This window comes from Polyodon spathula, chromosome 4, assembly GCF_017654505.1.
Source record: "Polyodon spathula isolate WHYD16114869_AA chromosome 4, ASM1765450v1, whole genome shotgun sequence".
NCBI classification, from domain to species: domain Eukaryota; kingdom Metazoa; phylum Chordata; class Actinopteri; order Acipenseriformes; family Polyodontidae; genus Polyodon; species Polyodon spathula.
Genome location: NC_054537.1, coordinates 31,409,874 through 31,424,266, shown reverse-complemented (window position 1 = coordinate 31,424,266; position 14,393 = coordinate 31,409,874). Strand labels below are relative to the sequence as shown.

At 37.7% G+C, this 14,393-nt stretch overlaps 1 protein-coding gene across 4 annotated transcripts in view; it reads right to left on the bottom strand.

Annotated features, from left to right (window-relative positions):
* The window catches only part of LOC121314421 (coiled-coil domain-containing protein 178), a 91,059-nt gene extending 81,670 nt beyond the window's left edge, over positions 1-9,389 (bottom strand). Inside the window, exons 1-5 of one of the 4 annotated variants that reach the window (XM_041247684.1) lie at positions 9,211-9,389; positions 4,476-4,615; positions 2,117-2,175; positions 1,104-1,198; positions 520-723 (exon numbers count right to left, since the gene is read on the bottom strand). In XM_041247684.1, the coding sequence (XP_041103618.1) occupies positions 520-723; positions 1,104-1,198; positions 2,117-2,175; positions 4,476-4,615; positions 9,211-9,364 (652 nt within the window). In that variant the 5' untranslated portion in view covers positions 9,365-9,389. Of the gene's footprint in view, positions 1-519; positions 724-1,103; positions 1,199-2,116; positions 2,176-4,475; positions 4,616-7,168; positions 7,250-9,210 lie in introns of those variants that run through there. The other 3 variants (XM_041247685.1, XM_041247687.1, XM_041247686.1) reach the window with 3 other exon arrangements.
* Positions 9,390-14,393: the final 5,004 nt, after the last annotated feature.

The following is a 14,393-nucleotide window of genomic DNA, read 5'->3' as shown; positions in this document are numbered from 1 at the left end:
GTAAAGATCAACAGACTTTTCAACTCAAGATGAACTAACTTAAAAATGAAATCCTAATTTAACCATAATCGCCATCTTAGCTCATACAGTGGATAAAAAAGTGTCTTCGGCCACATTTCTGTTCTACTTTTTTGTCCAGAGTTACAGCGTGTCTGGTATCTAGACAACAAGGAGAACACACTCCCATGGGGACATTTCCATTTGGAACATCTAACACAACATCCACGACAGATTATTATTTATTTATTTAAATGTTTTATGTACAAGAAGAAACATTTCCTTAAAATAGTCTGACTGTGGGTCCACGTTTTAATGGAATTCATTTCATACAAATAAAAATACATTTGAAAGGGATCTAGGAAACAACAAAGGCCTGTAAACTGAGTGACTAAGTCGATATGCTGTGCTACAATATATAAAGCAAAAGTGACTGTGGTTTATGCAGGCACTGATTGTTTTCTCACACCATGGTAGATGATGGCAATACAAAGAATGACGCTCTAGTGCTAGTCATAATACCTTTCTGCACAGCTGCTGGGAGCTGCTGAAGCCTCCAGAGCGACAGGAAGTCGATTTTCTTCCCCAATGTTTTTCTTCGCTCCTTCTCTGTCTTCAAAGCTGCATCTGCCTCTTGGCGGTCTGCTTCCAGACGGGCTATCAAGTCAATAACCTCTGATAACACGGCTCTGGTCTCCTCTCTCAGAGGGGTCGATGTGCCACTTTCTGGATCAGAGCATGAGAAGGCATAAACAACAATTAGAAAATGAAAACTGTGCAACAGAAACAATGCATTTTGAGATGCATTACTGGTTCCTATCATTTTTTGTTTAGAAGTCAATGCCCAACAGATATGATCAGTGCAATGAAAAGAAGAAAAAAAAATCCCCGATAAAAAGAGACAATCTGGATTTTGATGAATATCTTGCTTACTGTGAAAAGTACTATACACTACACCAGTGCTATAGAAGATTTGGTCAACTACTATAATCAATGACATCTTATTTTTTTTTTTTTTTTTTTTAACAATGTTCTGGTATATGACGACAATTATCTAATCCTTTATCTTTATATGTATAATCACATGTAAAATGGCAATTGTTTACCTCTTGCACAAAGTCCCATCCCCTCAACACTGAGATCAGGCGAAAATAAGGTACTAACAAGAGGCTGAACAGTACTGGGGTCTGGTGATGAAAACCTAATGGAAACATAATTTCATCATGACATGGTTAAACATGGTTAAAAGGTGTGTATGTTCAGCTGCTTCAATCAGGCATCTAAATCTGCTGTGAACTAAATATATACCAAATAAACAGTAGCTCCACATCTCCATTATTGACAGATATACGTGTAGGTTTTTTGATGTGTGATGTTAGAAATATTTCATTATGTTTAAAAAAAAAAAAAAAGATCTGTAAAAAAAAAATGTTAACAAACAATGGACATCATATTTTTACATGTGCTATTGTAATAACGTAAATAAAATGACATCACTAACTGCCAGATAATTAATGGATTCATTATACAATGCTGCTTGCGAAGCGAAAGTGAAAGTGAAATGGAACAGAGCAGAATGAGCGTATACCAGCATCCTCAAGGCAGACAACATTTTAATTGAATACACCTTGGGCTGGAAACAGTAACACAATGAAAATAATGATGAGAGTTTAATTAAAAAATGATATGTTTGGCCTACGTGACAAGGCTTTACAAAGGTCAAATGTCATAAATCATTTTGTGTGGCTAATGTACCTGTTGGACTTATAATAGGATCTTCCATAACACTCAGTCATATTGTATAGTAGTACTTCAAATCAATTTAGTAACAATTTATGTCTTTATGTGCAATTTGAAAGCAATAACACACGACAGAATGCCCAAATACGGTCCAATATCCGCATGACTTGGGAGTGTTTTATTGTGCTTGTAAAATGGCACCTCCAGTCTTTCATAATGCCTACCAAAGTTAATTGTTTGACAACTGAATCAGATAGAGTGGATCTTTAAGTTAAAAAGAAACCCCTATGAATAACAATTTGAAAAATGCTCCCAAAATGTAATATTCATACACAGATATGTTACATTTTTCCTTGTGAGTAACACACACGTTTCTTACCTCACAACCTTGCCTCCCTGAACTCTCAGAGGAAACATCTGATGTGGTGTGTGTTCCAACTACAAAAAAATAATATTCAAATGGATATTAACTACATGTATTTTCCTGAATGTTTTGGCATCTTCATCTTTATCTCCATAAACAGCACTAGACAATTATACAAAACACACATAACTGGTAAGACATTAAATATTCAGAGAATGTTGATGGTAAAAAGTATCCCTTTACAAATCACATTGTATTTAAAAATGTACTCTCTCAAAAAAATTAAAGGCAGTCACTAATGTAGTTTCATACTGTGCATTAGCAGCAAGTTTCAATTTAATACATTAATAATGTTGAAAAATACAGTTCCTTCATGGTGTAAAGTCTTAATGATGCAGGCGATCAGTTTACAAATAGTCAGATACAGGCCTTATTAGAATACTGTACATCTAAATAATTTGTGCAATTCATTGTCATGCTTTAATAATAATAATAATAATAATAATAATAATAATAATAATAATAATAAATAATAATAATAATAATTATGATAATAATAATAAACCCTAACATGATCATGCCAAAAGAACAACCTTGAAGTATTAGAGAAGATGCTACATTATTATGATTTTTATTTTATGATTGTGTAACAGGGTAACCTTAGTGAGTGTCCTCTCATTACATAATTCACCTCCAAACAGGCCCTGAGCAAATGCCATGGAGGAGGAAGTGAAGCTTCTCAAAGAGAACAAGTCCCTGTGGCTCTACTCCTCTTTAATAATGCTGATACTCGAAAAAAGATGTATTCAGAGATCCAATAATTAAAAGAAAAAAAACATAAAAGAAATTATTGTAGGCTATTTTCTATAACATAATTATATAACATTCCCCATTAAAAAATAAACAACTTATTCAGTAATAAATTATCGCTTAATACTATTTACAACTAAAATATGTATATACTGAGCTTCCAGTGCAAAAATCTATTTTTTAAAAATGATTTGTTTTTTAATTTGTAACTGCTATCCTCACACGTCTTATGGCGTTTCCTATTTTTTTGGTTGGTCACCAGTCAATTTAAGACTTTAATATGAATTTTCCATAAAAACAAATGACACCATGCTGTATGAATGATCCAACTGGAGTAGCTGTGTTTATGGGAAGTGCTGATAGAGAAATGAGAATACCTGACATACTGTATTTCAGATTGTAAGCTTTCTAACTTTATTTAATTTATTTAATTGCCTTTTTATTCACTGGTTTTACAAAAAAAAAAATCTATTCTACACAATACAGTATTGGTAACTACACCACCTGCATTAGCATTCTCAGCTGGCACTTCATTTGTAGATTTAGTGATTTTAAGTGATGATATGAAATATAAAATCATCACACCCTCCAACTATATAGCAGGTAATGCTGAATGCACATTTATGTTAATTTGTAAGATGCATCAATGTTTAAACACTGTTCTAAAAAGGATTCCATCACAACAAAAAACGCATATAAAGAAAGTATCATTACGAAATTATTTGATTACTTCTTGCCATATTTGTAAATAATGTCACAGTTCTGTGACGTTTCAAGTGAGTTTTGCTCTGTATATATTTGACCAAGGAACTTAAATATAAAGTATGGGGTGTAACCAGCGCGCCTGATAAGTTTCATAAAAGATGTTTTACGCATTGAAAAAATATGAATTACATTATATTTAAATATGCATAGCAATTTTGCTGCACAGCTTGTGTTCACATTATCAAGCTTCTTGTGCTTTGTTGGTTCCCTGTGTCATAATACTCAATTTTGATTATGCATGCGGTAGGTAGAGAAATGACTGCACAGCTTGCAGCCTTCCTGGGAATTGCCAAGGTTGGAAACATAGGGGATCTCAATTTAGATATTGTTTATGTGAAAATTGAATTTGATTTAAAATATTATAAAAGGACATTTCATAATTCTAGGCAGTGATTTTGTATAAAATGTGTTATATGCATTATTTATTTTTGAACGTTAATTTGCACAGTAATTTTGTAGTTTACCATGATTTCCCTGTGCTTATTTAATGCACGTGTTGCACTTTGCCATGCTTGTGTCTTTTTTACCTAATCATATTTAATAATGACTCTACCCTTTATTATTTTGACATGGTATGCAGCAGTAAACTTTTACACTGAGTACAACTGTGATAAATGTCATTTTAAGGTAACGGTGGGAATTTCACGTCATTCTAGGTCTCCTATACTTTGCCCTGTTGTGCAAAAGGAATAGAAATAATTTCCTCTGACCTTTTTGCCCTAACTTGATTGTAAATGCAATGCAGTTCTTGGTCCTTAATGAATACTATATTGCCACATTTACTTATTTTTAATCATACCTTTTGAAACCAGCCTTCAATTTTTCTCTCAAGCTCTTGAATGTGGTGAATAGCTTTGTTAATACAAGGTGATGGTGTGTTTACCAAAGCACAGCTACGACGTCTGGTGGAACAGACCAAAAGTAAATCATTCTTCGCACCTGAAATACAGTGTACATTGAATTTCATCAAAACATATAGAATTGAAAGTAGATATTAATGGTTTTTTGTGTAAAAAAAAAAAAAAAAAACAGCATCTCAATGTAATACTAATACGAATTCAGAATATAGCCTACACAAACACACACACACACAAACATACACATACACAAACACACACATACACAAACACACATAGATAAGTAGGTATTGTTTGCAGCTTTGCATCATCAAATCAACATTCTGTTATATTTGTTATACTTATTGAATAAGTATGGACAACTATTATAAACAGGGTTGGAGAACAGCAGTATTACAAATTAATATAGTAAATTATGTATTTTATTAAATATATTAAACCTTGGTTTTAAAATCTGCGTTATGATTCCTAAAAACACCATCATGTGACAGATTATAGTTTGCACTATAGCTCATGTAGTCCTTAACATAGGTCTATAGTCAAAGCATATACATATATAATTCTTCAAAACAATGGTACATATTCTCATACCAACTCTGAGACAGACTTGCAAGCTTACTTTTCAGCAATATCTCCACCAAAAAACCAAGTCATGGGGGAATATGGCCCCAAGACCTGAAACGCCTTATACAAGAGTTCTGGAAGCCAGATCCATATAAAGCTGTATTTCAAGGTTTAATAAAACACGGACTAGACATTTGTGGAAAACTATTGTCCCTTTGTGTTGATATTGTGTCCTCCAATGAACAATCTGTCTTTGACTTTACTTTAGGCATTACTAATAATGGTGAATTTTAGTGAAACCTTTTTTTCTGTATTTTTTAAGTCATCATATATATCATCATCCTACGATATTTCCATGGTTGTCAAAAGTACATTTTCATTTCAGAACAGAATTTTTTTAATCTATTTATTTCTAAAGAAAAATTATATTGTAGCATGCACGGGGCAAGGCAGCAGCAGGGCTGGTAGGTGACGTAATCGAATACAAAGACATAAGCCCAATATACGCTCCTTGCAAAGGAGCCGGCTCTTTTGTGCTTTAGCGCGAGAGGTCCCTGGTTTGCGGCCCCCCCGGATTGTCCCGCCTGTGTGAAGCGCCTGCCTGCGGGAACCGAGATCGCTACAATATTATATAATCAAAATGTACACACCTCCAGATTGTCCCTGATAAAACCATTGAAATCTTTTGTCTTTGCTTGAGGTTTCCTGATAGCCACCTCTCTGGTCAAAAACCCTCTCATTTCTCTGAGACAGGTCAGATTGCTTTCTTGAACCAAAATTGGCTGATTTGTTAGTTTTATTTCCACGGTAAAATTGCGCTTCGAACGTGTCTAAGAGTGCTCTCACTTATTCTTGCGTCAGTTTTTTTTCTGACTAGAGCTGGTTTCTACCCCTCTTAAGGGATTAGCAATCGGCCAAAAACAAAAAAAAACAGCTTGGGCCTAGCGCCCCTCTCAATCCTCAGGCTTTCCCAGTGCAGCTGCGCTTCCCCTTGGCAACCATGCCGATTGAATCGGCTGCACACCCCGGCATCGACCGCGGTTTTTCCCGCCGATCGTGAGGTTGAGAAAACACCGCCTACCCGGTCCCGACTGACTCGGCACCGGTGTAAACATCTTCAGGCCGCCTACAGCTCAGCCCCAACCGTGCCTACCATCGGCACCGACCTTGGAACAGGTCCACTCGGCGCCGACTGTCTCGGCATCAACAGCGCTTTTCTCGCCGCCGTTTCCAGCGCCGATTGATTCAGCACTAGCGAACCTCTTCAAGGCCATCTACCGCCCAGCTCTGACCACGATACACATCGGCATCGACCTCAACAAGGGACAGGCGGTCGCCGCACAGACACCACTCCCCTTCCCCAAGGGACAGGTGGTCGCTGCTCAGGCCCCATTCCTCTTCTACGCAGGCGCAGACGTTCACCGTCACAGTCGCTTCGAAAGCGGCAAAGCTCGGCCGAGCGGCACTTCGTGGAGCTGGCAGAGACAGTAAGGGCTCAGCAGACCATACTGGAGACCCTATTGAAATCTCAGGGCAAGCTGCCCCCTACCACGGGCAGCCCCAGCCACCACAGTCTAGTTCCCCATCCCCTCTGCCTAGACCCCCTAGCCCAGACGAGCTGTCCTTGTCCGCGTCCAGATCGGACGTCTTGGACACAGCCACCTCCATCAGGTAGGCCATGGTGGAAGGCTCCTTAACGCCCTTGCCACACGTGTCGCAGAGGGAAGAGTTCCGGGCCTTAATGCAGCATGCACCTGCAGCCACGGACATTCCCTGGCCGGCAGAACAAGAGGGAAAGGGGCACCGCTTCCGCCAACAGACAGGGCACCCACAGCATGTCCTCCCCCTATGCCAGAACTATTCCCCACTATCGGGGACACGGTCACGGTTTTGGTGCAAGGCCACACTCTCCCTATTCAGACAGGATGCTCTCCTACAGGTCAGAATATATCAAAGGCTGTTGGGGCTGATGGCAGCTGCCTCAAGAATCCTTCCACTAGGGCTTCTGAGAATGCGCCCGCTTTAAGCCTGGGTAAATACGCTCAAGTTGCAACTGGTGCGAGATCGGTACCGGTTGGTGCGAGTGTTCAGACAATGCCGGAAAACACTGGAGTGATGGCTCCGTCCCGGCAATCTATGCCTCGGGTCTCCCCTCAGATCCCCTCACAGAAGGGAAGCGATCACTGCAGATGCCTCCAGTCTGGGCTGGGGAGCGGTCTGGAACGGGAGAGAAATAAGAGATCAATGGAAGGGACATTGGCAGCAAGCACACATAAATGCGCAACAGCTGGAAGCAGTGAACCTGGCATTATCTAATTTTCACCAGCAGTTAGTGCACAAACATGTGCTGGTCCAGACAGACAATACCACAGTGGTAGCCTACATAAACCACCACGCAGCACACAGACTCCTGTCCTAGACGTACAGAAACTTGCGTTCCATCAGGGCAGTTCACCTCCCAGGTGTGGACAACAAGGCAGCAGACCTCCTGTCCAGAAGAACTCCAGACAGCTCGGAGTGGAGGCTGCAACCTCAAGTGGTGAAGCAGATTTGGGAGAGGTTTCGACCGGCACGAGTCGACCTCTTTGCCACAGCCGGGTCCAGTTATTGCCCCCTATGATTCTCCATGGAGAGAGACAGGGGCCCCCTGGGAGTAGACCATTATTACCCCTGACACTAGAGAGGATCAGAGTGGAGAGAGCACAGGTTTTTCTGATTTTCCAAGGCTGATGCCTTGCCGAAGGTCACGAGCCGGTGATGAGCCCGATTGAGACGATATTAACCTTTTGATGCCAGAAAATCAGCGTCGACTTTGAAGGTATACCTGGCAGCAATATCAGTGTGCCATGACAAAAGTGACTCGGTGTCCCCTGGGGCACACTTCCTGGCAGTGCAATTTCTTAAAGGGGACGGAGGCTTTGTCCTCCCATGAAAAGTACGGTCCCCAAGTGGGATCTAGAACTGGTACTGCGGGTCCTTATGGATCCCCCATTTGAGCCCATGGCGTCAGCAGAACTGCACCCTGTTTCATTAAAAGTGGCATTTTTAAAAGCCATTACGTCTGTCAGACAAGTAAGTGAGCTTCATGCGCTGTCCATTGATGACACATGACACAAAGATTGTTAGTTAAACAAAAGGTCAATCATGATGTAGTATAGAAATAAGGGTTCTAATGAAAGAAATAGAACATTAAAACTGAATTGCATTCTAACAACAAACACCTTGTCAATACAACAGTCTCTGATATTCCACCTTTCTTTCAACATCAGCTCTGGAACAGTGAACTCTAGCAAAGGGCCAAGAGTTAATATGCCTGCTTATCCAGCTATTAGAAGTTGCTGTTACAGTAGCTCATCACAATGTCACAGCTCAAAGAATTACCACTTGCTGTTCAAAAGGTCATAGAATAGAGGCAGACAGAATAAGAATGCTACAAAGCCATAGCTGTCGTGTTGAAGTTGCCCATTTTAAGTCCATTGGAAATTATGAAGGCACCATAATACAGGGTCAAAAACAGGTTAACAGCAGAATAGCAATCTTCCATGAACAGACAACCACTAAACAGAAGCCTGTATAAACCCAGCTTAAAAACTATGTTGGCGGTTAGCAAGTCAAAATTTGAATAAGACTATTGCATTATTAAAACATTTCAATATTGTTTCATGTTATTGTGGGCATAAAATATAAATACGCATTTTAAATTACCCTTTCTCCAAAAATATCACAAATTAAATATGTAGACTTAGTAGCAGGTGCTGGTATTAATTCAAACTAAACATGAGTAACTACTGTTGAGAAATATGGTACTACACAAGGGCTTTCTATAAGCATCAGCAGCTGCAAGATCTATGTAGATAATTACAGCAGTAAATTGAGCTTATGTTATGCTTCCTTATTAAATAAACCAAGATATTAGTTTCCAACATAATATCAACTGGTAGTTATTATAGTAACATGTTACACTTTAAAACTTGGTTTTCCGAGGCAGTGCAAAAACAAGCAAAATAGTCAAAAACTATTTTTTTTAGTATTCTAAAATAATTGCAGAGCCTTAAACCCACGTGTGACTAAAGATCAGGAAACTGCTAATCCTGGTTATCATTAAGTACTCACCGCTGACTGTGGTCTGTTGACTTTGAAAATTGCCATCAGTGGCCTCTTCCTCGGCCGTTGTTAAGTACTCACCGCTAACTGTGGTCTGTTGACTTTGAAAATTGCCAGCAGTGGCCTCTTCCTCGGCCGTTGGAAACGAAGGCACCAGCATCATTGATAAACCTGTGCTGGCTTCATCTGCAAATATAAAAATGCTGCTTTCAAATATACTACCTATATAAAGTAGATAGTCTAGTCTGGTATGGCATGCAATTACAATGTATAAAGGTACACGATATTATAATTTATACATCCACTCTTTCAAACAATTCAAGAAAAGTACTTTTACGACTATTTTAGCATTGTTCAGCAACATAAAGCAACAAATTGGACATAGAAATGTGTACAGGTATGTGCTAGTAAAGTATTAGATACATTCTCCACATAAAGCAGCACGTACAGTGTGTCCACATTAAGTAAAGAAGAATGTAAAATCTACAAAAAAAACAATGTCCACATTAGGCCAGTGCACTGTATAATACCAGTACAACCTTCCAAATTTTTTTCTTGAACATTTACATTAATTAGCCTTTAATACAGTATGGGTCACATACATTTGAGTATTTAGGAAATTGTAGTACAAATATCAACCAAAAACTAACATTGATTAGATTCCACTTACATGGGTTCTATAATTTTTTGCTCTGATTAAACCTGGTAGGTTAATCAAATGCCACATCTCTCTATTGATATTGGTTTAAATGTGTTAGAGGATTTAGCTTTAATGTTCAAAATGCGGTCTCACTAGGACTGTCTGCAATAATCAACTTAATTGTGAAGCCATCATTGTACACTGTAGCAGATTTAGATGGACTGGAACTTGCTGCACAGCATGGTATAGTTATCTCAATGACAGATGCTGTTGTAATGACATCTCAGGGAAGAACATGTTTGGTGCTGGAAATTCCTACAGATTTCTAAGGTTGATGCTACATTGTTTTACAAAAGATTGTCAAGGTAGTGTTTACATTTTAGATTTTAAAACCATTTACGACAAGATCAAGATCAGCTGCTATGAAACAAAAACAAAATGAGCACAATTCAAAATGTTAATATTAACAAGACAGAGACAGCTTAATTTAAAACCTCACAGTCTTAATGGGCATTTGAACAGAAAGACTGATACTATTGCGTCTCAGTTGGCAGGTGCTTCCTTAAATAACAAAACTGGTGACCATCTACAATATCATGAATCAACATGATTAGTATGTGTCAGTCTCTTTAGGTATTTAAATGGTACCAGTTCCTTGTTAAACTGGACACACTCTGCAGTGCTATCAAGGAGATTTAGGTTTCATAAACATTGTATGTATGGACATGGTAGCTTTCTTATTAGGTTTTCTCTCAAAATAAGCAAAATATGTGTAATGTATTAAAATGACTCTATTCAATAAGAAAAATAAAAAACTGAAATATCTTGCTTGCATAAGTATTCAACCCCCACACATTAATATTTGGTAGAGCCAACTTTCGCTGCAAAAACAGCTTTAAGTCTTTTGGGGTAAGTATGTATTAGCTTTGCACACAGTGTCGGAGTGATTTTGGCCCATTCTTCTTGGCAGATTTACTCCAGGTTATCAGGTTGGTTGGACGACGCTTGTGGACCGCAATTTTCAAATACTGCCACAGATTCTCAATGGGATTGAGATCAGGACTTTGACTGGGCCACTGTAGGACATTCACCTTTTTGTTCTTGAGCCACTCCAGTGTTGCTTTGGCCTTGTGCTTGGAATCATTGTCCCGCTGAAAGGTGAATTTCCTCCCAAGCTTCAGTTTTTTAGCGGACTGAAGCAGATTCTCTTGCAGTATTTTCCTGTATTTTGCTCCATCCATTCTTCCTTCAATTGTAACAAGATGCCCAGTCCCTGCTGATGAGAAGCATCCCCACAGCATGATGCTGCCACCACCATACTTCACTGTAGGGATGGTGCGTCTTGAGGCATGGGCAGTGTTAGGTTTGTGCCACACATAGCGCTTTGAGTTTTGGCCAAAAAGCTCCATCTTGGTCTCATCTGACCACAAAACCTTTTCCCACACGCAGCTGGGTCACTCTCATGCTTTCTGGCAAACTTTCAGATGGTACTTTTTGAGTAACGGCTTCTTTCTTGCCACCCTCCCATATAGGCCAGTGTTATGCAGAGCTCTTGATATGGTTGACTGGTGCACCATTACTCCACTCCCAGCCACGGAACTCTGTAGCTCCTTCAAAGTGATTGTTGGCCTCTCTGTGGCTTCTCTCACAAGTCTCCTTGTTCGAGCGCTGAGTTTTGAGGGACGGCCTTTTCTTGGCAGTGCCTGGGTGCTGTGATGCAGCTTCCACTTCCTGATTATTGATCCAGCTGTGCTCACTGGGATATCCAAACACTTGGATATTATTTTGTACACTCCCTAATCTATGCATTTGTGTTACTTTATCTCTAACTTCTGTAGAATGGTCTTTGGTCTTCATTTTCCTTCAGATTCACAGCGTTACCAATGATCCTTCAACAGTGGGGTTTTTATCCAGAAAATGTGACAGCAACTTTAATGGTTCACAGGTGGAGGCCAATGGTAAGGTAATTGTGTCCTCGTTAGGGCAATTTCTTTCATCAGTGCAAACTGGGAGCTTCCACAGCACAGGGGTTGAATACTTATGCAAGCAAGATATTTCAGTTTTTTATTTTTCTTAAAAATATTTCCCAACATAAAAACAATGTCACCTTACAATAATTGATTCTGTTTCAGTGTTTAAAAATAAAATATCAAACAGAACGAAATTTCAATGTGCTATTTGTAATTCAGTAATATGAGAGAATTGGTCAGGGATCTGAATACTTTTGCAAGGCACTGTATATACCAATTTACAATACAAACAACAAATTGTTGTCTTACAAAAAGATTTTACACCTAAAAATGTAATACCTGCTTTACATGTGCCTTTTTATCTTAATTTCTTAATTGATCAACCATAACAGTAGAACATTTTTATTTTTACCTTGTTAAAATGCCTCTCAGAAAGTCATTGCTAAATTGTAAATACAATTCAGTTTCCTGGTGCAATTCTTGTTGCCACGGAAACAGAAATGGTATCCCCTGCTTTGCTTGCTATTCCTTAAATTATGAAACACTTTATCAGACGTTATTATTTAGCAAAGGGCTAAGGGAATATACTTGTACTGCTATTACATTAATTAATTTATAAATGAATGATGCTTACATTAAATTTATGAAATAAATGAATATATCTATATATATATATATATATATATTATAGTACCTATGAACTTATCAATATATATATATATATATATATATATATATATATATATTTCCATCCTGAGCCATTGAAAGTAAAAGGCATAATAACATAGTAGTGACGTACAAATAATTCCTCTAGAGGAACATATACTTGAACTTTGACCCATTCGACTCCTTGAGACCATCACTTTCAATTCAAAGACAACATGTCTCGTTGTCAATCACTCGACAACACCCACAGTACAGAAATGTTCATTAATGATCAACAAAAAAATTATGTAAAGCTGGTACATTCGGATCGCAGAGAAACTGGAGAGGAACAGGAAATTAAAACAAGGTAAAGGCAATCATCCAAATAAAGCTGACGAACTAACGGATAACGACACAGAACGTCTGTACAGCACTGAAACACAACATTTAAAAAACCAAACTTTACTGCTGAACCTCGTCTTCTTTACTATCAGCATCACAATTCCATCTCAGATTTCTGTGACAATTTATAAATTACTTGACCTTCGGTCTCGTAGTTTATGACGTCACAGAAACCCTAGATGGAATTATTTTCCTGTAACTCACTGAAGCCCATCTATTATATATATATATATATATATATATATATATATATATATATATATATATATATATAGATATATACATACTCTGAAAAACATTAGATTCTTCCCCCTTGTAAGGAAATGTTAGTATTTCCTGAAACCCCTCGCCACCAATGCAATGGCTTTCAAGAGTCTGTAAGAAATGTATCAGTATTTTGTTATTCATGACAATGGGATTACAATATGTAAGAAAGCAATAACACACAATAGGTTGTTCAGATATAGGTTGTTGTTTGGCACAAGACAAAGCCAATTGCTGTTAAACAGCCTATGGCTTGCAGATTTGACCAGCTGTGGTAGTATGGTGTATTAGCATAGGTCGGAACACTCGTTAGTCAATAAGATTGCTCCCTCTATGTAATTGATGATATCACAGAAGCCTGCTTATGATGTCATAAAGTTTTTCTGCTGTCAATTCTTTGCTGTCACAAAACAAAAATATGCTTGACTTTTGTTGGGAAAAAGTACTATATATTATGCAAGAAAAAACTGTATTAAGTTAACAATGTATTTCCTTTTTTTGTACATAAACATAAACAGTAACCGATTGTATCATTAAAACAAACTTATGTATTTGTATATATGGCAATATAGTAAATATATATATATATATATATATATATATATATATATATAGATATATATATATATATATATATATATATATATATATATATATATATATATATAGATATATACACCATATTGGATAGCAAAAACCTCTGGGCTCACGTATTGGACTTACACTGGAAAAAAAAAAAAAGTTTTATTTCTGAATGATGGTAGAACTCGACAGGTTCGTTTTATTGCTAATAAATAATGCGTAAACACAAACACACTTTTCAGCTCATGATGAACCGACTCAAAAATTAAATCTAACTTATAGGAAATCGCCATCTTGGCTCATATAGTGGCTAAAAAGTACCATAAATAACGAAAACCTTAACTTTAAGCCTGCATTTCCTTGTTAACAAACAGTAACCGAGACAAAAACTAAAAACTGAATAGATTCCCGCTCAAAATATGGTATATAAGCGACGCGTATACTTACAAATTGCCGGAATAAAAAAACTAAAAACAGTTTAAATCAAATAATTTACATTCTGTCTACTGTACGGCTTGTTTTATTCCTCTGTTGATCTTCGGCCACATTTCTGTTCTTGTTGTCCAAAGTTGCAGCGCGTCTGGTATCTAGGCAACAAGGAGATTACACTCCCATGGGGACATTTCCATTTGGAACATCTAACACAACATCCATGACAGATTATTTATTTATTTATGTATTTATTTTTA